This window comes from Bos taurus, chromosome 12 (genome assembly GCF_002263795.3).
Source record: "Bos taurus isolate L1 Dominette 01449 registration number 42190680 breed Hereford chromosome 12, ARS-UCD2.0, whole genome shotgun sequence".
Lineage (NCBI taxonomy): Eukaryota > Metazoa > Chordata > Mammalia > Artiodactyla > Bovidae > Bos > Bos taurus.
Genome location: NC_037339.1, coordinates 13,337,511 through 13,358,092, shown reverse-complemented (window position 1 = coordinate 13,358,092; position 20,582 = coordinate 13,337,511). Strand labels below are relative to the sequence as shown.

The window sequence follows — 20,582 nt, the reverse complement described above, 5'->3', positions numbered from 1 at the left end:
CTTCCCTCGGACTGTTGACATTTCTCTCCTTCCCTTTCTAGAAACCCCAAGCGGGAAGCCTTTTGAGAAAGCAGTGGTCGCTTCACTAGGAACCCATTTGTTAGCTGTGTAATCACGGCAGGGCGCTAGTCCGACGTGCGCGCCCGTGAGGCGTGTGTGAGCGCGCGCGTGGACGTCCGGGTATGGTCACTTACATGATGGTGAGCAGCTCAGGAGTTCTTGTTCCACTCTCACCCTCAAGGCAGGGTCCATCACCCCCTTGCTCAGCTGAGATCTGTGTGGTCTCCCTCACTGAGGAGAGAAGTCATACACCTGGTCTCTGGCCCTTGGATGGCAGACTTTTCCAGAAGGAGAATTCCATTTCCTCTCAGATTCATAGTTTCATTTTAGAAGACAGCGTTACCCTCACAGAGGAAACACATGGCATCTCCTCCAGAGAGCCCTCCATCTCCTGGCTCAAATGCAATTCTTTACTCATGTCTAAGGTAAAAAGTATCTATCTATCTATCTGTCTATATATATAAACATTCAGTTCAGTCTAGTCGGTCAGTCGTGTCCAACTCTTTGCAACCCCATGGACTGCAGCATGCCAGGCCTCCCTGTCCATCATCAACTCCCAAAGTTCACTCAGACTCATGTGCATCGAGTCAGTGATGCCATCCAGCCATCTCATCCTCTGTCATCCCCTTGTCCTCCTGCCCCCAAGCCCTCCCAGCATCAGGGTCTTTTCCAATGAGTCAACTCTTCACATGAGGTGGCCAAAGTATTGGAGTTTCAGCTTCAACATCAATCCTTCCAATGAATACCCAGGAATGATCTCCTTCAGAATGGACTGGTTGGATCTCCTTGCAGTCCAAGGGACTTTCAAGAGTCTTCTCCAACACCACAGTTCAAAAGCATCAATTCTTCGGCGCTCAGCTTTCTTCACAGTCCAACTCTCACATCCATACATGACCACTGGAAAAACCAAAGCCTTGACTAGACGAACCTTTGTTGGCAAAGTAATGTCTCTGGTTTTTAATATGCTGTCTAGGTTGGTCATAACTTTCCTTCCAAGGAGTAAGCATCTTTTAATTTCATGGTTACAATCACCATCTGCAGTGATTTTGGAGCCCCAAAAAATAAAGTCTGACACTGTTTCCACTGTTTCCCCATCTATTTCCCATGAAGTGATGGGACCAGATGCCATGATCTTAGTTTTCTGAATGTTGAGCTTTAAGCCAACTTTTTCACTCTCCTATATATAAACATGTATTTATATAAATATAATATATATATTATATAAATATTTATACATATATTAATGTACATAAATATTAAAATAAATCCATTCAGATATTATAATATATAAATATTTATACATAAATATTAAAAGCAAAATATACATAAATACAAAACATAAAATATTTATACATAAATACAAAACATATTTATACATAAGTATAAACATAAATATTTATACATAAATATAAAACATTTTAATATTTATATATAAAATTTAAATATGGCACCCCATTCCAGTATTCTTGCCTGGAAAATCCCATGGACAGAGGAGCCTGGTAGGCTGCAGTCCATGGAGTCACAAAGAGTCGAACACGACTGAGTGACTTCACTTTCACTTTATATTAAAAAAAGTGTTCTGACTAAAACTCCTGGGTGCCAAGGACTGGACCAAATATTCTTTCTAACCCAGTGAGGCTGAGAGGATATTTAAGACTTTTAATCCAGAGAGCAGATTACGGCTCTAGACTGGAATCCCACAGCCCCAGAATCTCAGCAGATAGTAAATCGAGGAGTGGTTTGTCCTCTAAGTGTCCTCCAGGGCCCTGTCGTTGCATCTGCTACCAGGAGGCTCAGGACCCTGCAGGGCCATGGCCCTGTCACTGACATTCTCCTGCACAGCAGCCTGGTTAATCCTGTTAGTTAATCCTGGTTAGCTCCTGGCGCCCACTGTGGTTAATCAGGACAAGCTGAGTGTCACAGTCCACCCCCCAACTCCAGAGTTTTGGTGAATGTTGCATGAAGATGGGGAATTCAGCCTGGCTTCCGCAGCTCGGGATGTTTGCTGACTGCTGAGAGGGCTCCTGCTTTTTACTATTTGTTCGTTTCGTTGTTCACCTGGCTGCGTTGAGTCTCAGCTGCAGCACACGGGATCTTCGCTGCATCATGCAGAATCTCTCTCTGGTGGCATGTGAACTCTCTAGTCGTGGCATTTGGGCTCGGAAGTTGCAGCACTTGGGTTCAGTTGCTCTGTGGCATGTGGGATCTTAATTCCCTGACCAGGGATTGAACCCGAGTCCCCTGCATGACAAGGTGGATTTTTTAACCACTAGACCACCAAGGGAAGTCCTGAGAGGGCTTTCTAGAAATTCCACTTAGCACCGTATTGTTTCCTTGAGATGAGACAGAGTCACCATCACCACTGCTGTTAAGATAACATTTCAATTCTGCCTTGCCCTGTCTTGATGGGCTTTCCTGGTGGCTCAGATGGTAAAGAAGGCACTTGCAATAATGCAAGATATCTGGGTTAGATCCCTAGGTCAGGAAGATCCCTGGAGAAGGAAATGGCAACTCGCTCCCATATTCTTGCCTGGAGAATCCCATGGACAGAGGAGCCTGGCGGGCTACAATCCATGGGGTCACAAAGAGTCAGACACGACTGAGTGACTCAGCACACACATGCAGACAGGAACAAGGAAAGCAGCTTCCGTCCAGCCTGTAGCAGAGTTTTTCTTAGGAGTTCCCTGAAGGCCACAGATGAGGATATGGATGGTCAAAAATGGAAGGAGAGACAGGAATTAATTTAAGTTAGGATGGGCATGTACATTGCACAGGGGTCCCTAAAACTGTGTATCCCCAAATAGTCCATTTTCTGGTTAAATACTTTTTCTGCCTAATTTTTTTTTTTTCTTTCCTGCCTCTTCTAAACCACTCACTCTCATCTGCTCAGCTCTCTTATGTCACAAACATATGACCAAGTCAGAAAGATGCATTCAGAGGAAGACAGTGCCAGAGTGGTTGAGGGGAGATGGCTTCCTGAAGCTTTACTGAGTCAAAACTCATGCCCCAGGCACAGGCAGGTAATCTTTTCCAAACGGGCAACACTATCTTGAAAATGCTTTATGATCAATACCTAGAATGTCTCATATCAGCCCAGAGCCTTTTGAGCTCACTGGCTTATCCTAAGCCTTGCAGAAGTCACATCTGAGCATCAGCAGATGAATGTTTTCTGTCTAACAGTGAAGAGGGGGGAGACCTCTGATCTTCCCCCAATACTGTCTAAGAGATTCAGACCCAGTTCTCCAAGTGTCTCTGGCTCCCCACCCACCTGCCAGCAGCCTCTTCCTAAAACTCATAAAGTGAACAATTTGATTCTGAGACCAGACTCGATATAATGGGGCCACAGAGGCTAATTTTTTTTAGAAAGAGCTGCCATTTGGGACATGACACCATGTTTGGTAACAGACTTGGGTGCTCATGACATGTTCCTTTCCCGCCAGAGGGGAAAACCATTTGCATCTGTGTACTGGAAGCATTCCTGTGAGATAGATAAAATATCTTGTCAGTTCCAAGGAGGTGCAAAATAGACCTTAATTGGAGAGCATTCTTCCCCAGATGATAGCTAGGTGGTAAGGTTGGAGAAAATGTTCCAAATAGTGTTTGTGAGATTGCCTACCTGAATAATCTTTTTTTTTTTTTTTGGTAGATTTTTTTCACTGTGGACCATTTTTAAAGTCTTTATTGAAAATTGTTGCAATATTGCTTCTGTTTTATGTTTTGGGTTTTTTTCAGCCGCAAAGCATGTGGAATCTCAGGTGGTTCAGATGTAAAGAATCTGCCTGCAGTGCGGGAGACCTGGGTTCAATCCCTGGGTCGGGAAGAGCCCCTGGAGGAGGGCGTGGCAGCCCACTCCAGTATTCTTGCCTGGGGAATCCCATGGACAGAGGAGCCTTGCGGGCTACAGTCCATGGGGTTGCAAAGAGTCGGACACGACTCAGCAACTGACCCTTTCACATGGGATCTTAACTCCCCAACCGGGGCTCAAACCCAGTACCCCCTGCACTGGAAGGTGAAGTCTTCACCACTGGGCCACCGGGGAAGTCCCCCTACCTGAATAATCTTTAATATTACGTATATTCTGGTGTTCTCCTGAGTAGCCACCTGAGTGAATGAGTGTTCTGTTGCTTAGACAGGCTATCATGAATGTGTTTTCCAGACGTCACAGCGCCTCTAGAAAGCATGTGGCATAGGAAGGTTTGGAGGTAAGGAGACTTCCATCTGGCCGCATGAAAAGCAGAAAGGGAGTTATAACTGAAGAGGGTACCAGGGACCCAGTGACTACTTGGTTAAGTCACTGCTTTTTTTTTTTACAAACTGTGTTTCCTATGGACAAGGCAGAACGGGGAGTGGCCAGGATACAAAAGAAATCTAAGAAAGGACGCTGCTCTCAAAAAGCTCGTAGTCTCAATGAGCAAATGGTGTATTTATGAAGGAACTTGAGAGTCAGAGGTGAACTAATGAGATGTTCGCTTGGTAGGGTGGGCAGACAGGGAGCGCAACAGGGGTTGGAGAAGGGCAAAGTGCGTGCGGATCATGACCAGCAGGGGCGCCCACGAGTCCGTGCTGGTTCTCATGGCTCCTCTGGAGTGCCTGAGCGGTCCTCACCATCTCTCTCCCCTTTCTCCCCTCCTTCCTCTCTCCATTTCCCTCCAGATCTTTCCTCTTCTCCTTCTGGTTCTTTCCTTCTGTTCTCTTCTTCCTGCTTTCCTGTGCTTTTCCTCACACCTCCTCGCCTTCCTCCCTGATCCTCTGCCTCCCAGCCCTTTCCTTCTCTTTCCCCCAGGTCCTCACTTCCGTTTATCATCTTTCCCTTTTCTCCTCTCCCGTTTCTTCCTGTGTCCTGCCTGCCTCCCCACCCACACTCTGCATGTCTCTCTGCGGATATTCGCTGCAAGGCGTCTGTGTGGCGTGTAGCGACACCGTGCCCTGCCCAGGGATGTGAAGGATGAGTAAGATCTCAACGTGCAGGAAAGGCTAACAGTCAGTTCATTCCACAAAAAGAAATCTGATTTTTGCAGTTGGCTTCTCTTGACTCTCCAGCCTTGACAAAGCCTATGTGGGTGTCTCTTCAGTCCCCCAAAATGAAAACCCCTTCTCCACTGGCCTCCCTTGGCTGACTGATATGGGACACAGAGCCAACCATCCCCGATGATAAAATTTATTTATGCCTTCCTGTGTCCGTGTATACATGTGCTTAGTGGCCTGGCAAGGAGGCAGTGGGCTTGAACCAGAGTCAGCAGACCAGAAAATAAAGCAAGTACATCTTACAGATGACCTCTGCCTCTCACAAACCACCATCACGCAAGCCCCTTGGTTAGAGCCTTCCTTCTCATCCTTTCTTTTCCTTCTAATTAGAGCAAATCAATCCTTTCTCAAAGAATAAACGTTAGAAAATTTTAAACAGAAGTGAGGGGGAGCCACTGACAACATCGAAGAATAAAAAGACACACAGACCCCCAGTTTCCCGGAATAAAAGCCAGCTGGGTAAGAGGAAATAAAAGCATCATGTTTATGACAACCCTCCCCAGTTGCCAGAGCACCAACATGTGGTGTATGGGAAAATGAGATTTCACAGTCACAGCACGTTTCTGACCTATATCATAACGCCGCACGGGATTCTCTTAGCTTCGTGTATCTGATTCGTCTCATAGTATCCTTGTGAGAAAGCGAATGCGGTGCTGGAAAGCCGGGCTGGATGCAGCATCAGGAGCCCAGCTCGGAGCTCCAGCCTCTCCACGTACCAGCTGGGCCGGCAGCAGCCCTGCCCTGGACCCCAGGGTTCCATCCGTGACCCACAGGTGCTCAGGGAGAATCCCCGGCCTCAGAAGGGGTCTGGGGAAGGGAATCCTGCACACCTGGCCGGGAGATGGGTCCCTCTGGCTCTGATCGCAGCCAGTGAGCGCTGAGTGCTGTGTCTTTGTGATGATTCCATGACGCTTCCAGTTCTGAAGACCACGAAATGACTGAGAGGAAGAGAAAGGATACCATGAAGACAGGATCATAACAGCTGGCATGTTTTAATAAGGAAGAGAAGAAAAAAAGAATTAAAGTGAAGAAATTTGTAGGTTAACATTCTTCTTCAGACATACACTAAAACAGAAGGACAAATTTTCTCTTGAATTTGTCTTGAAAATCCCCAAATGTCACATGTCATATAGGTTGTTTTATCAGGAAGGGAAAAGGTTTAAAAACCATCAAAATAATAACATGAAGCAGTTTCTCCATGCTGTTTCTTCTCACATGAGACATAAACATCTTTAAGGGAATGGCTCTAGAATCTAGCTGAGTACCTTATTAGTAAATGAATTTTTTTTTTCCTGGCATCAGGCTCCTTTTAATTGCTTCCCCAATACTGTTGTCCTTTGGTATCTGCAGGCGACTGGCTCAAACAAACCCTGTGGTTACCAAAATCCACAGATGCTCAAATCCTTTATATTCACATAAAATGACTTGGTCTTTGCAAGTAACATACACAGCAACGTCCTTGCCCTATTTATTTTGTTGTGCCCAGTCTTAGCTCAGGCATATGGGATCTTCGATCTTCGCTGCAGCACACAGGATCTTTAGTTGTGATATGTGGGATCTGGTTCCCTGACCAAGGCTCGAACCCAGGCTCCCTGCATCAGGAGCTCGGAGTCTAGCCGCTGGACCACCAGGAAAGCCCTGATCCTCTCTGTACTTTTAACTATCTCTAGATTATTCACAATAATATCTCACTGTGGTTTTTTTTTTTTTTTTCTCTTGATTAGTGATGTTAAACACCTTTTCATGTATCTGTTGGCCATCTGTATGTCATCTTTGGAAAACGTTCAGATCCTCACTCATTTTTTCGATTGGATTCCTAGGTTTTTTGCTACTGATTTTGTGAGTTCTTTGTACATTGTGAATATTAACCCTTTATCAGACATATGACTTGCAGTATTTTTCCTATTCGGTAGATTGCCTTTTCATTTTGCAGAGCTTTTTATTTATTTTTTAATGGGTATTTTAGATAAGATTTCATTTGAGGTGCCTGTGCTGTAATTGTATCCCTGTCCATATTATAATATTTACACCGTCCTGGCTGAATCAGGCCGTTACCTTGCAGTATCAACAGCAACTGGCAGTTAACTACTTCTTTTTTTTTTTTTTTAATAAGTTAGTCTTTCCCCTAGTTGTACTATTTTCTCACCACCCTAGACTCTTTACCTACTTTTCTTTTTTTTTTAATAGCATTTACTGCTCAGATATATTTTATTTTATTTTGTTTTTTAAATTTTATTTTTAAAATTTACAATATTGTATTAGTTTTGCCAAATATTGAAATGAATCCGCCACAGGTATACCTGTGTTCCCCATCCTGAACCCTCCTCCCTTCTCCCTCCCCGTACCCTCCGTCTGGGTCGTCCCAGTGCACCAGCCCCAAGCATCCAGTATCGTGCATAGTTAACTACTTCTGAAGACACCAATGGTTGTTATAATCATTTCTGGCTAACTGGTTATTCCAGCTAAGTAATCATGAGAATTTCAAATGCCAGTTTCACTACTATTTAGATGTGTGACTTCAGACAACTCACTTAACATCTCTGTACCTTAGCTTCACTGCCTATAGAATGGGTTTTTTATGTGTATTAAATGGCTTAATAGATGAAAAGCATTTACAGCAGTATCTGGCACATAGTAAGTGCTGCCTAGTGTTGGCTGCCATTTGTTTTGAGCTTAAAAGTGCGCAAAAGACCTATCACATTCTCTCAGTTTGAGATCTCCGCCACAACCTCGTGGACAGGTGAATTTTAAAGGCCTGCCCCAAACCCAGTGTTAGCGTGTGCTGGGGCAACACTGCAGCAGAAGTCCTTAGAGCATCCGATGAGTTTCCTTCCAATTCCTTTCCTGCGAGTGAGAAAATGCCCAAAGACACTTGGTGACTTAGGCAAGATGGTGGCGGTCGTTGTTCAGTCGCTCAGTCACGTCTGACTCTTTTGCAATCCCATAGACTGTAGCCCACCAGGCTCCTCTGTCCATGGGATTCTCCAGGCAAGAATCCTGAAGTCAAGTGACAGTTCCTTCTCCAGGAGATCTTCTTGATCCCGCGATCGAACTGACATCTCCTGCTTGGCAGGGAGAATCTTTACCGTTGAGCCACCCTGGAAGCCAGGCAAGATGGTAAAGCAGGTTAATGGTCATTCGTGACTGGAAAGTGAACTTCTGCGTCTGCATTTCTTCCTTCTAGCAGGTGAACGGCTTATTTGCCTGTTTAGATAACTTTTTGATGAGACAGTGCACTTGAAGCACGGACCCAGTCTGAGGACGTGGTGCCGCCTCTCCGCTGCCTCTTGCCGACCTCTGCTTCCTTTGTGGTTGAAGTCTAGGCTCAGGTCAGAAGCTACCATAGGAGATGACGTGTTGCTGCTTTTCAGCACAGAGTTTGACCCACCAATCACCGAAGACCTGATGTGAGCATGCAGGATTCGATCAGCATTGCTGAAATAGGGATAGAGAGAGAAATTGAACCTGTGCCAGGCCCTGTGTTACATTTTACACACAATCCTAATAATAACACTATTCTCCACAGTGGCTGTACCAACTTACATTCCCATCAGCAGTGTGGGAGGGCTCCCTTCTGTCTGCACCTTCTCCAACATTTGTTATTTGTAGATTTTTTGAATCATGGCCATTCTGACCAGTGTGAGGTGATACTTCATTGTAACTTTGATTTGCATTTCTCTAATTAGTGATGTTGAGCGTCTTTCCATATACCAATTGTCCATCTGTACTTCTTTGGAGAAATATCTGTTTAGACCTTCTGCCCATGTTCCGATTGGGTTGTTGTTTACTACTATTAGATGAGCTGTTTGTGTCTTTTCTGAATTAAGCCCTTGTCGGTCACATTGTTTGCAAATATTTTCCCCCATTCTGTATGTAGTCTTTTCATTTTGTTTATAGTTTCCTTTGCTGTACAAAAGCTTTTAAGTTTAATTAGGTCCCACTTGTTTATTTTTGTTTTTATTTCTATTGTATTGAGAGATTAAGCTAAGAAAACATTGGTATAATTTATGTCAGAAAATGTTTTGCCTGTATTCTTCCTAGGATTTTTATGGTGTCATTTTGAGTTTATTTTTGCGTATGGTGTGAAAGAGGTGTGAGGGAGTGATCTGACTTCATGGATTTATATGCAGCTGTCCAGCTTTCCCAACACCACTTGCTGAAGAAACTGTCTTTCCTCCCTTACAGTCTTGCCTCCTTTGTCAAAAATTGACCATAGGTGTATGGGTTTATTTCTGGGCTGTTATCCATGTCTGTTTTTGTTTATCCATGTCTATTTCTGTTATCCATGTCTACCATACCATTTTGATTATTGAAGCTTTCTATTGTCTTGGGCAAACTGCAGGAGATGGTGAGGAACAGGGAGGCCTGGCATGCTGCAGTCTATGGGGCTGCAAAGAGCAGGACACCACCTGGCGATGAACAGCTACTGCTGCCTGAAATCTAGGAGGGTTATGCTTCCTGCTTTGTTCTTTTCCCCAAGGTTGCTTTGGCAATTCCGAGTCTTTCATGGTTCCATATAGACTTTAGGATTCTTTGTTCTGTGGGTAATTTGACAGGAATCATATTAAATCTGCAGATTGTCTTGGACAGTATGCCTTTTTAATCATCCTGATTATTAATAAAACCTTAGAGCATGTGGTATCTTTCCATTTCTTTGAATCATCTTCAATTGTCTCATTATTCTCAGCATGTAAATCTTTCACCTCCTAAGTCAGGTTTATTCGTAAGTATTTTTTATATGATTTTTTCAAAGGGATTTTTGTTTTTTTACTTTCCCTTTCTGATATTTCATTGTTAGTGCAAAGTAAAAAAATGCAACAGATTTCTGTACATCAATTTGTATTCTGCTGCTGCTGCTGCTAAGTCACTTCAGTCGTGTCCGACTCTGTGCGACCCCATAGACGGCAGCCCACCAGGCTCCCCCGTCCCTGGGATTCTCCACACAAGAACGCTGGAGTGGGTTGCCATTTCCTTCTCTAGTGTATGAAAGTGAAAAGTGAAAGTGAAGTCGCTTAGTCGTGTCCAACTCTTAGTGACCCCATGGACTGGCAGCCCACCAGGCTCCTCCATCCATGGGATTTTCCAGGCAAGAGTACTGGAGTGGGGTGCCATTGCCTTCTCCTGTATTCTGCTACTTTACTGTATTGTTTTATTAATTTTAGTCGTTTTTGTGTGGTCCTTAGGGTTTTCTATATAGAGCATCATGTCGTATGCATATAGTGACAGTTTGACATCTTTTCTCCCAATTTGGATACATTTTATTTCTTTTGTTTTACTGTTGTGGCCTTGAAAGGAAAGTTATGACCAACCTAGACAGCATATTAAAAACCAGAGATATTTCTTTGTCAACAAAGGTCCATCTAGTCAAGGCTATGTTTTTTCCAGTAGTCATGTATGGATGTGAGAGTTGGACTATAAAGAAAGCTGAGCACAGAAGAATTGATGCTTTTGAACTGTGGTGTTGGAGAAGACTCTTGAGAGTCCCTTGGACTGCAAGGAGATCCAACCAGTCCATTCTGAAGGAGATCAGTCCTGAGTGTTCATTGGAAGGACTGATGTTGAAGTTGAAACTCCAATATTTTGGCCACCTGATGCGAAGAGCTGACTCATTTGAAAAGACCCTGATGTTGGGAAAGATTGAGGGCAGGAGGAGAAGGGGACGACAGAGGATGAGATGGTTCGATGGCATCACCAACTCAATGGACATAGGTTTGGGTGAACTCTGGGAATTGATGATGGACAGGGAGGCCTGGCATGCTGTAGTTCATGGGGTTGCAAAGAGTTGGACACGACTGAGCGACTGAACTGAACTGTGGTTAGAACTTACAAAACTATGTTGAATAGAAGTGGTGAGACTGTATATATCCTCCTTGTCTCGTTCCTGATCTAAGAGGAAATGCTTTCAAGAGTTTCACCACTGAGTATGATGTTAGCCGTGGGTTTGTCATAAATGGCCTTTATTATGTTGAAGCATGTTCCGTCTGTGCCCACTTTCTGGAGAGTTTTTATCATAAAAGAAGGCTGAATTTTTTCAAAATGTTTTTCTGCACTTATTGATATCATGTGGTTTGTATTCTTCAATTTGTTAATAAGTTATTGACCACAGACATATTATTACACAACGTTATTGAGATATTTTAATGTTCATTTGCATAACAATCACCAGCAACAGGTGTTAGTCCCTGCAAAAATCCCCCAGGCAATAATGTATTAATATGGTGTATCATACTCATCCACACTGTGGATACTGAAAAACCCTCGCATCCCTGGGATAAATCCCATTTGATCATAGTGTATGATCCTTTTAATGTACTGTTGGAGTTGGTTTGCTAGTATTTTCTTGAGGATGTTTCCATCTCTGTTCATCGGTGATACTGGCCTATAATCTTCTCTTCTGTGGTATCTTTGTCTAACTCTGGTATCAGGTTGATAGTGGCCTTGTAGAATGAGTTCAAGAGTGTTCCCTTCTTGAAATTCTTTGGACAAGTTTCAGAAGAACAGGTATTAACTCTTCCAAAGTGTCTGAGAGTAGTCTGTGAAGCCACCTGCTGCTGGACTTTTGTTGTTGAGAATTTTTAAATTACTGATTCAATTTCAGTAGTGGTAATTGGTCCATTATTTTCTATTTCATCCTGGTTCAGTCTTCGGAGATTTTCTTTTGACTTTCTATGAATTTGTCCATTTCTTCTAGTCTGTGCATTTTACAGGTGTAGGGCTTTGACGGTGGCTCAGCTGGTCAAGAACCCACCTGCCAATGCAGGAGACGTAAGAGACAAAGGTTCGGTCCCTGGGTTGAGAAGATCCCCTGGAGAAGGGCACGGCAACCCACTCCACTATTCTTGCTTGGAGAATCCCATGGACAGAGGAGCCTGGGTGGGCTACAGCCCTTAGGGTCACACAGAGTCAGACATGACCAAGGTGACTTCGCACACAGTAACTTGTAACAGTCCTTTATGACCGTCTGTATTTCTGTGCTGACAGTCTGACTTCTCCTTTTTCATCTCTGATGTTATTGACCTGCGTGCCCTCTTTTTTTTTCTTGATGAGTCTGCCAAAAGGTTTATCAATTTTGTTTATTCAAAGAACCAGCTTTTAGTTTGATCTTTTCTGTTGTGTTTGTAATCTCTATTTCATTTATTTCTGATCTTCTTTCTTTCCTCCTACTAGCTTTAGGTATTGTTTGTTCTTCTTGCTTCCTGATGTAAGACTGTATTGCTATAAACGTCCCTCTTAGAACGGCTTTTGCTGTGTCCAGTAGGTTTTGAATCATCGTGCTTTTGTTTTCATTTGTATCTAGGTATTTTTTTCTTTCTTTTTTTATTTCTTCAGTGATCCATTGGTTGTTTAGAAGCATCTTGTTTAGCCTCCAGATGATTGTGTTTCCAGCTTCTTTTTTTTGGTAATTGATTCTAATCTCATAGTGCTGTGCTCAGAAAAGATGCTTGATATGATTGCAATTTTCTTAAATTTACTGAGGCTTACTTTGTGCCCAGCCTGTGATCAGTCCTAGAGAATGTTCCATGTGCACTTGAGAAGAATGTGTATTCGATTGCTTTTGAATGAAATGCTCTTTAAATATCAACTAAGTCCAATTGGTATAAACGTGTCCTTGAAGGCCTATACTTCCTTATTGGTTTTCTATCTGGATGATCTGTCCAGTGATGAAACTGGGGTGTTAAAAGCCCCAAGCCATTATTATGTTGCTATCAGTTTCTCCTTTTATGTCTGTGAACATTTGCTTTATATATCGAGGTACTCCTATGTTGGGTGCGTATATATATAGTTACAACTGTTGTATCTTCTCTTGGATTGATCCCTTGATTGTTACGTAGTGTCCTTCTTTGTCTCTTGTAACATGCCTTTTATTTTAAAGTCTATTTTGTGCAATATGAGTATTCCTACTCTAGCTTTCTTTTGATTTCCATTTGCATGGAATATCTTTTTCCATCCCCTGACAGTCTGCATGTGTCTCTAGGTCTGAAGTGGGTCTCTTATAGACAGCATATATATGGGTCTTGTTGTTGTATTTAGCCAGTCTGTATCTTTTGGTTGGCTCCTTTTATCTATTTACATTTAAGGTAGTTATTGATATGTGTGTTCTTACTGCCATTTTGTTAATTGTTTTGGATTTGTTTTTGTAGGTCTTTTTCATTCTTTTATTCTCTTATCCTATGATTTGATGGATATCTTTGCTGTTGTGTTGGGATTCATTTTTCTTTTTTGCCTAAAAATATATATTATAGTTTTTTATTGGCAGTTACCATGAGGTTTTGATATATAGCATTCTGTGTACACACACACATATGTATATATACACATACACATGATTATTTTAAATTGCTGATCTCTTAATTTCAAATGCATTTCAAATATCCTGCATTTGTACTCTCCTCTCCTGTAACTAGTTTAGATATAGTTGAGTGTGGATGATTTCCTGCCTTTACCGTTGTCTGCCTTTACTGGTGAGCTTTCCCATTTCATAATTTTCTTGTTTCTAGTTGTGGCCTTTTCCTTTCCACCGACTGGAGTTCTTCTAGCATTTCTTGTAGAGCTGGTTTGGTGGTGCTGAGTTCTCTTGGCATCTGCCTGTCTGTACAGCTTTGGATTCCTCTGTCAAATCTGAATGAGTGCCTTGCTGGGTAGAATTTTCTCAGTTGTAGCTTTTTCCATTCATCACTTTAATTATATCATGCCACTCCCTTCTGACCTGGAGTTTCTGCTGAAAAAAATTAGCTGATAACCTTATGGGGATTCCTGTGTATGTTATTTGTTGCTTTTCTCTTGTTGACTTAATATTTTTGTCAGTTTGATTAGTATACATCTTGGTATGTTGTTCGTCCTCGGGTTTATCCTGCCTGGGACTTTCTTACTGGATTTGGGTGACTGTTTCCTTCCCCATGTTAAGGAAGTTTTCAACTATTCTCTTTTTGAATATCTTCTCAGGCCCTAAGCCTTCTGGAACCCCGATCATGCAAACATTAGTACATTTGATGTTGTCCCAGAGATCTCTTAAACTGTCCTCTTTTCATTATCTTTTTTTTTTTTCTTTATTCTATTCTGTGGCAGTGATTTCCATGACTTTCTTCCAGCTCACTTATCTGTTCTTTTGCCTCGTTTTTTTCTGCTATTGATTCTACTTTTTTCATCTCAGTTACTGTATTCATCGACTCTTGTTCTTTATATTTTCTAGCTCTTTATTAAAAATTTGTAACTTCTCACTCTGCATTCATTCTTTCCCTGAGTTCTTGGGTCATCCCTACCGTCATTACTCTGAACTCTTTCTTGGGTGGATTGCCTATCTCCAGGTCACTTAGTTGTCCTTCTATGGTTTTATCTTGTTTCTTCATCTGAAACATATTCCTCTACCATCTCACGTCTCAATTTCTAACTGTATGCTGTAACAACAACTCACTCAGTCATGTCTGACTCTCTGTGACCCCATGGACTGCAGCACACCAGGCTTCCCTGTTCTTCATCATCTCCCTGAGTTTACTGAAACTCATGTCCATCGAGTCAGTGATGCCATCCAACCATCTCATCCTCTGTCACCCCCTTCTGTCCTCAGTCTTGCCCAGCATCAAGGTCTTTTTCCAGTGAGTTGGCTTTTCACATCAGGTGGCCAAATATTGGAGCTCCAGTTTAGCAGCACATTTTTATGTAAGTGGAAAGTTATGTTTCTCGACTTTGGAGAAGTGGCATTGTATAGGGGCTGTCCTTTGTGTCCTAGCAGTACACACTCCCTCTTGTCCAAGGGCCAGGGACCAGCTGGTCCCAGGGTAGGCTCTGGTCTGCATTTGCTGACTGAGTTTCACGTGTTGCTGGATTGTAGCTCTCTTGCTTTGGGGTGTCTTGCCCCCGTGATGGGTGAGGCTGGTCTAGAGGTTTATCTAGGCTTCCTGATGGAAGGGCTGGTACACACCCACTGGTGGGTGGGGCTGTGGCAAGGGGCGTGTCTAAAGGTGGCTGTGTGCTCAGGAAGTCTTTAGGCAGCCAGTCTGCTGATGGGAGGGGCTGTGTCCCCACCTTTGTGGTGGTTTGGCCTGAGGTGTCCCAGCACCAGAGCCTACAGGCTTTTGGGTGGGGCCAGGTCTTGGTTCCAAAATGGCAGCCTCCAGGAGAGCTCGCACAGATGAACTGTCCCCAGCACTTCTGCCACCAGTGTCTGTGTCCCCACAGTGAGCCCCACCACCCCCTGCCTCCCCCAGGAGACCCTCCAAGACCAGCAGGTAGGTCTGGCCCAGGCTCTTACAAAGTCACTGCTTTGGCCCTGGCTCTTGGTGTACACGAGACATCGTGTAGCCCCCCAAGAGCGGACTTGTTGTTTAGCCCAGTCCTGCGGAACTTCTGTGCTCAAGCACTAGTGGCTTTCATAACCAAATGCTCTGGGCATGCCGCCTCCTAACGCCAGAACCCAAGGCTAAGGAGTCTGACTCAGAATTCTCACTCTTGTGGGAGACCTTCTGCTGTGTATTTCTTCTCCAGTTTGTGGGTCACCCACCCAGGGGGCAATGGGATTCGACTATATCACACGTGCACCCCTCTTACCTTTTTGTTGAGTTTCTTCTTTACATCTTTGGATTAGAATATCTTTTTTGGTAGGTTCAAGTCTTTTTTATCAGTGGTGGTTCAGCAATGGGTTGGGATTTTGGTGTGCTTATGTGAGGAAGTGAGCTCAAGTTCCTTCTATTCTGCCATCAGCATGATGTATAAACTCTTAATTAAACCAGTGCCATATCAGTAGGCACAACAGCACCCCTTCACAGTGATGATAATGAAGTCTAATTGTACATCCATTACAGAACTGCCTTCAGCACGAACAGGGCAACTTCTGGGGCTCTGAGTGATGCAGGATGCCACAGCAACACTGGCAGGGGTCCTTGTCCAGGTTCTAGAAGCTGTCTGTGTTCCCTGAATTGTGGCTCTCTACCTCTCTTGACTTCCCTGGTGACTCAGATGGTAAAGTGTCTGTCTACAATGAGGGAGACCCGGGTTCAATCCCTGGGTCAGGAGGATCCCCTGGAGAAGGAAATGGCACCCCACTCCAGTACTATTGCCTGGAAAATCCCATGGACAGAGGAGCCTGGTAGGCTACAGTCCATGGGGTCACAAAGAGTCAGACACGACTGAGCGACTTCACGTTCACTTTTACCTCTCTCTTCAAAGTCAGCCATGGCAAGATGGACTTCCTACTAACCCTGCATCCATCTAGTTTGATCCAATATTTTGTTTTAAATTTTGTATCTGTTATTCATCAAAGATATGTGCTCAGACGCTAAGTTGTGTCTGACTCTTTGCAACCCCATGGCCTGCAGCCCACCAGGCTCCTCTGTCCATGAGATTCTCAGCAAGAATACTAGAGTGGGGTGCCCTTTCATTCTCCAGGGAATCTTCCCAACCCAGGGACCGAACCTGCATCTCTATGTCTCCTACACTGGCAGGGAGATTTACTACTGGCACCACATAGGAAGCCCCACATAGTGGCCTGTAATTTTTTTGACATTGTCTGATTTTGGTATCAGGTGATGGTGGCTTCCTATAACAACTTTGGGAATATTCCTTCTTCCGTCTGTTGGAAGAGTTTGAGAAGAATCCGTGTAGTTCCTCTGTGTGTTTGGTAGAATTCCCCAGTGAAGCCATCCGGTCCTGGACTTTTGTTTGCAGGGAGTTTGTTTTTTTTGTTTTTTGTTTTTTTTTAATTACAGATTCTATTTCACTTCTAGTGATCTATCTGTTCAAAATATCTATTTCTTCTTGATTCAGTTTTGGTGGGTTGTATCGTTTCTAGAAACATATACATTTCTTATAGGTTGTCCAACTTGTTGGCATATGATTATTCCTAGTATCCTCTTACACTTTTGTATTCTGTGGTGTCAGTTGTTTGGTCTCTCTTAATTGTTAACTGGGAAGTATCCAAGGTGGCACTACTGGTAAAGAACCCACCTACCAATGCAGGAGACATGAGGAGGCGGGTTCAATCCCTGGGCCAGCAAGATCCCCTGGAGAGTCCCCATGGGCAGAGGAAGCTGGCAGACTACAGTCCACTGGGTCACAAAGAAGTCGGACACAACTGAAGCAACTTAGGACACACGGTATCTGTACAGTGATTGCACCATGAAAAAAGAATGTCTTATTTGCCGAGCATTTCTGAATGTCCAAAGCTGTGCTAAGCCTGTAGTCTGCACACATCTTTACTGAATGTTGTTATTCCCCCTTTCTGTGACTTATGGAGACTATCTTGGTAGGGCCATTTTTAGCTCATAACAATAGTATGATACAAAATTTAAACAAATTCAGGATCCCAGTCAACTTTCTATCTGAGATCCCTATATATATATATATATGGCATGGATTAGGATGCAAACACAGGAAAATAAGAGCAATGGCTGTGTTAGAGTAGAAAGATTGTGGTTGTTCCAATCTTTAAGAAAAAATGAATTATTGGTATAAAAATATATGTAATAAAAATTGGGAGAAGAAAAAAAAATTGCATTTAAAAAACCTACCTGGGTTTTATGACTAGACATTGAGACTTTTATTGCTGTGGGTGCTGAGTTTCATTTTTATTCCTAAAGCTATGTGGTCTTCTGGCCCCTGTGAAAGTTAAGAGAAGGAAGTTAGGGTGACGGGACATCTACCCACCGGTCCTCTGGTCCTCACTGAGCCAGACAGCAGAGCTGCCCTTTGGATCAGAGGACTGTGGTTCTCCAGAAGTGGTGATCAGTTTGCGCTGAGCTATCTTAAATCTCCCCCCATCTCCTTTTTAGATCAAGGCAGGGCTGCTCAGACATCACGCTGCCAGTAAGGCAGTCATCCATATGAAGAGTGAACCTGGAACTTTCCACCTGCTTATCCCATGCCCCTCTCCTAACAGCTGCCCAGGAAACGATGCAGCGAATCACTCTCAGCCCTTTATCTCGCGCTCCTTCTGTAAAGACCTTACTTAACAGCCAAGCGGAAAACCGCACGCTTGTCTCATTTGGGAAAGCACGTCCTTACTCAGCCCCCTGCCTCCTGTAAGATGAGTTCCCCTCCCAAAAGTGACTTTTCTTCCTTTCTAACAGATATCTGCAAACGAAATCGAAATGCTTTTGATGAGGTTGCCACGCATGTTTAAGCAGGAATTCACAGGCGTGGGAGCAACGCTGGAAAAAAGGTGGAAGTTGTGTGCCTTCGAAGGAATTAAAACTACCTAACTGTGAAGAGCGATGAAATCTCTGGATGAAACCGCCTGAACCCGGCCAGGGCTGTGCCGCGTGAGCCCAGGAGGTTTGGGGCAGGTCCAACTTGGGACCTTTATGGAGCCGTCAGAGCCTGACTGTAGTTACATCTGTGGCGTTCTCTTGTGAGTGGAAATGTAATTGTGTACCAGTTCCCTAAAACAAAGCTTCATACTGTGACAGATCTGTTTGCTATGAAAACCAATGATTCCACAGTCATAGTGATGGCAGAACCCTAAAATATGCTACATTTGAGACTAGCTCACCAAGGAGACTATTTAAATAATGGTGTAGCAATGGTCGTTGCTAGGCTACAAAGCTGTATATGTAATGTATAGCTGAAATCATTCAATGACATTTTCCTGAAAGTCTTTCTGTTTTAGTAAAAAAAAAAAGAAGAATAAAGAAAAAAAGTAATTTTACAGTAAGGAAAAAAAATCATACCAAAAGAAAACTTGAATATGTGTCTGAACAGTTACTGCATTTTGTAAATTAAGTTATATGCTGTTCTAGGGACTTTTTTGCCTTATTGAAGAGGCAGAAAATGTGATGGGACTCCTTGGGAATGCTTTACCAAGAATATTATTTTTCTAATGTAACAATCCTCCATCATACATTCTTTTAACATGGACTGCATAACGATTTTCATAAAATGTAAATAAAAGATGAACTAGTGCTCCTGTCTTGTACTTGGTATGTAACATTCAGGTTTATGCATCAAAATAAACATTCAGTAAATATTGCTGTTACAAATTTTATAGCAAAGATATTAATTTTTTTCAATAAATATGACTTCTACCATATTGGTTTTGCAAATTATTCTTTGATATATTTTAAGAAATATTAGTCACATTATTCAATCCCATCTCATAGCCCATTATTTTTAAATGACTAAATAAATGCGTAAGTGACATGAAGAGACAAAACATTTCAGACAGCAATATATAAAAATCATAAAGTAGAAAGTACTCAGAAAAAATTATATAGCGTTAAAATGGGTATTATTTGAAAATACCAAGATATGACAGCCAAATATAATCAACATGAATTTTATGTTTGTTTTGTGTCCTCATGCATAGAAACAAAGTAGCCAGTTACTTACTATTATTAATTCCTGGGTTTATTTGTATGTTTTCCAGAAAACATACAAGTTAGAAAAAGAATTAAAAAATTCACACGTCAACAATTTAGGTTTCCCTTCTTTAAATGTAAGTAGAATAGAGCTTTCAATTGCGTTTCCCTCCTGTTTCCTTACATGAGAATCACAAAAAAACAAGTATTCAAGATAGTGATTGATTTTAAATGAAACATTGTTTAGGAAGACAGCTGAACAGTGAATGTTATTTAAAATTCCAAAAAGACATTCATAATTTCCTACTGGACATTATTGTCCTCCGGCTCTTTTTATTGAGTCCTGATAAATTAAGATTCTTATTCATACCTCGCATAAATATCTACACATATGTTATATTCAGGCTCAGTGCTAACACCATGAATATGCAGCTGAATAAGAAAGGAACCCCTCACCACCCCAACCAATGAACTCAGAGTTCAATGGGGAAAATAAATTTTCCCAAAAGTGTCTATATGATGCGAACCACGTGACAGGAAAGATTTGATAATGGAGCCATGATCCAACCTAAATATCAATGTCATATCAATGCTGAAACACTTGAGGTCTCTTCACTGCCATCTGTGAATGCCCACCACCACCATCATCCTGACATGTTTAGGTCAGGAGGCAAATAAGGATACAGCAATCCGAAAGGGGACCTCCTTATTTACAGATAAGGTTACCATAAAATAGAGGACCTAAGAGGCTCACCTGAAAAAGAATTAGAAGAGACGAATTCAGTCAAGTGGCAGTTAAAGACAACTTCTAGCAGGGGCCCAAAGGAAAGTACCATAACCTAGACCATCTGCAAGCTGAAACCTGGTCAACGTCTCCAAGTGTGCATTCATACTTTCAAGTGTTGCCCGCAGTCACTTTAGCCTGAGGATACACTGCACAGGGCAGACCCCAACTTAGGGCTTCTGCTCAGCAGAAGGAGTTGGCATGACCTTATATTAGATCTGAGATAAGACACTGCTTTCTAACTTCAATTATGTGAATAACTTATTTTTGCCAGGAAAAAAAAACAAACTTCTGAATTATTTCACATGCATGCTGGTTTCAGACAGGACTTTAGAGGTCACCTGGGGAAGGAAATGGCGTTGGTACCGGCGTCTTCCTGTCACCCCATCCTCCCTAATCCTCGGGATAATCCTATTAAAAAGGAC

General features: G+C 42.7%; 1 protein-coding gene across 15 annotated transcripts in view; it reads left to right on the top strand.

Annotated features, from left to right (window-relative positions):
* Nucleotides 1-19,105, top strand: part of ENOX1 (ecto-NOX disulfide-thiol exchanger 1) — a 680,015-nt gene extending 660,910 nt beyond the window's left edge. For all 15 annotated transcript variants that reach the window (XM_059892207.1, XM_059892198.1, XM_059892204.1 and 12 more), the window contains one exon: nt 18,147-19,105. In XM_059892207.1, coding sequence (XP_059748190.1) covers nt 18,147-18,278 — 132 coding nt within the window. In that variant the 3' untranslated portion in view covers nt 18,279-19,105. The remainder of the gene's footprint in view (nt 1-18,146) is intronic.
* The last annotated feature ends 1,477 nt before the right edge of the window (nt 19,106-20,582 follow it).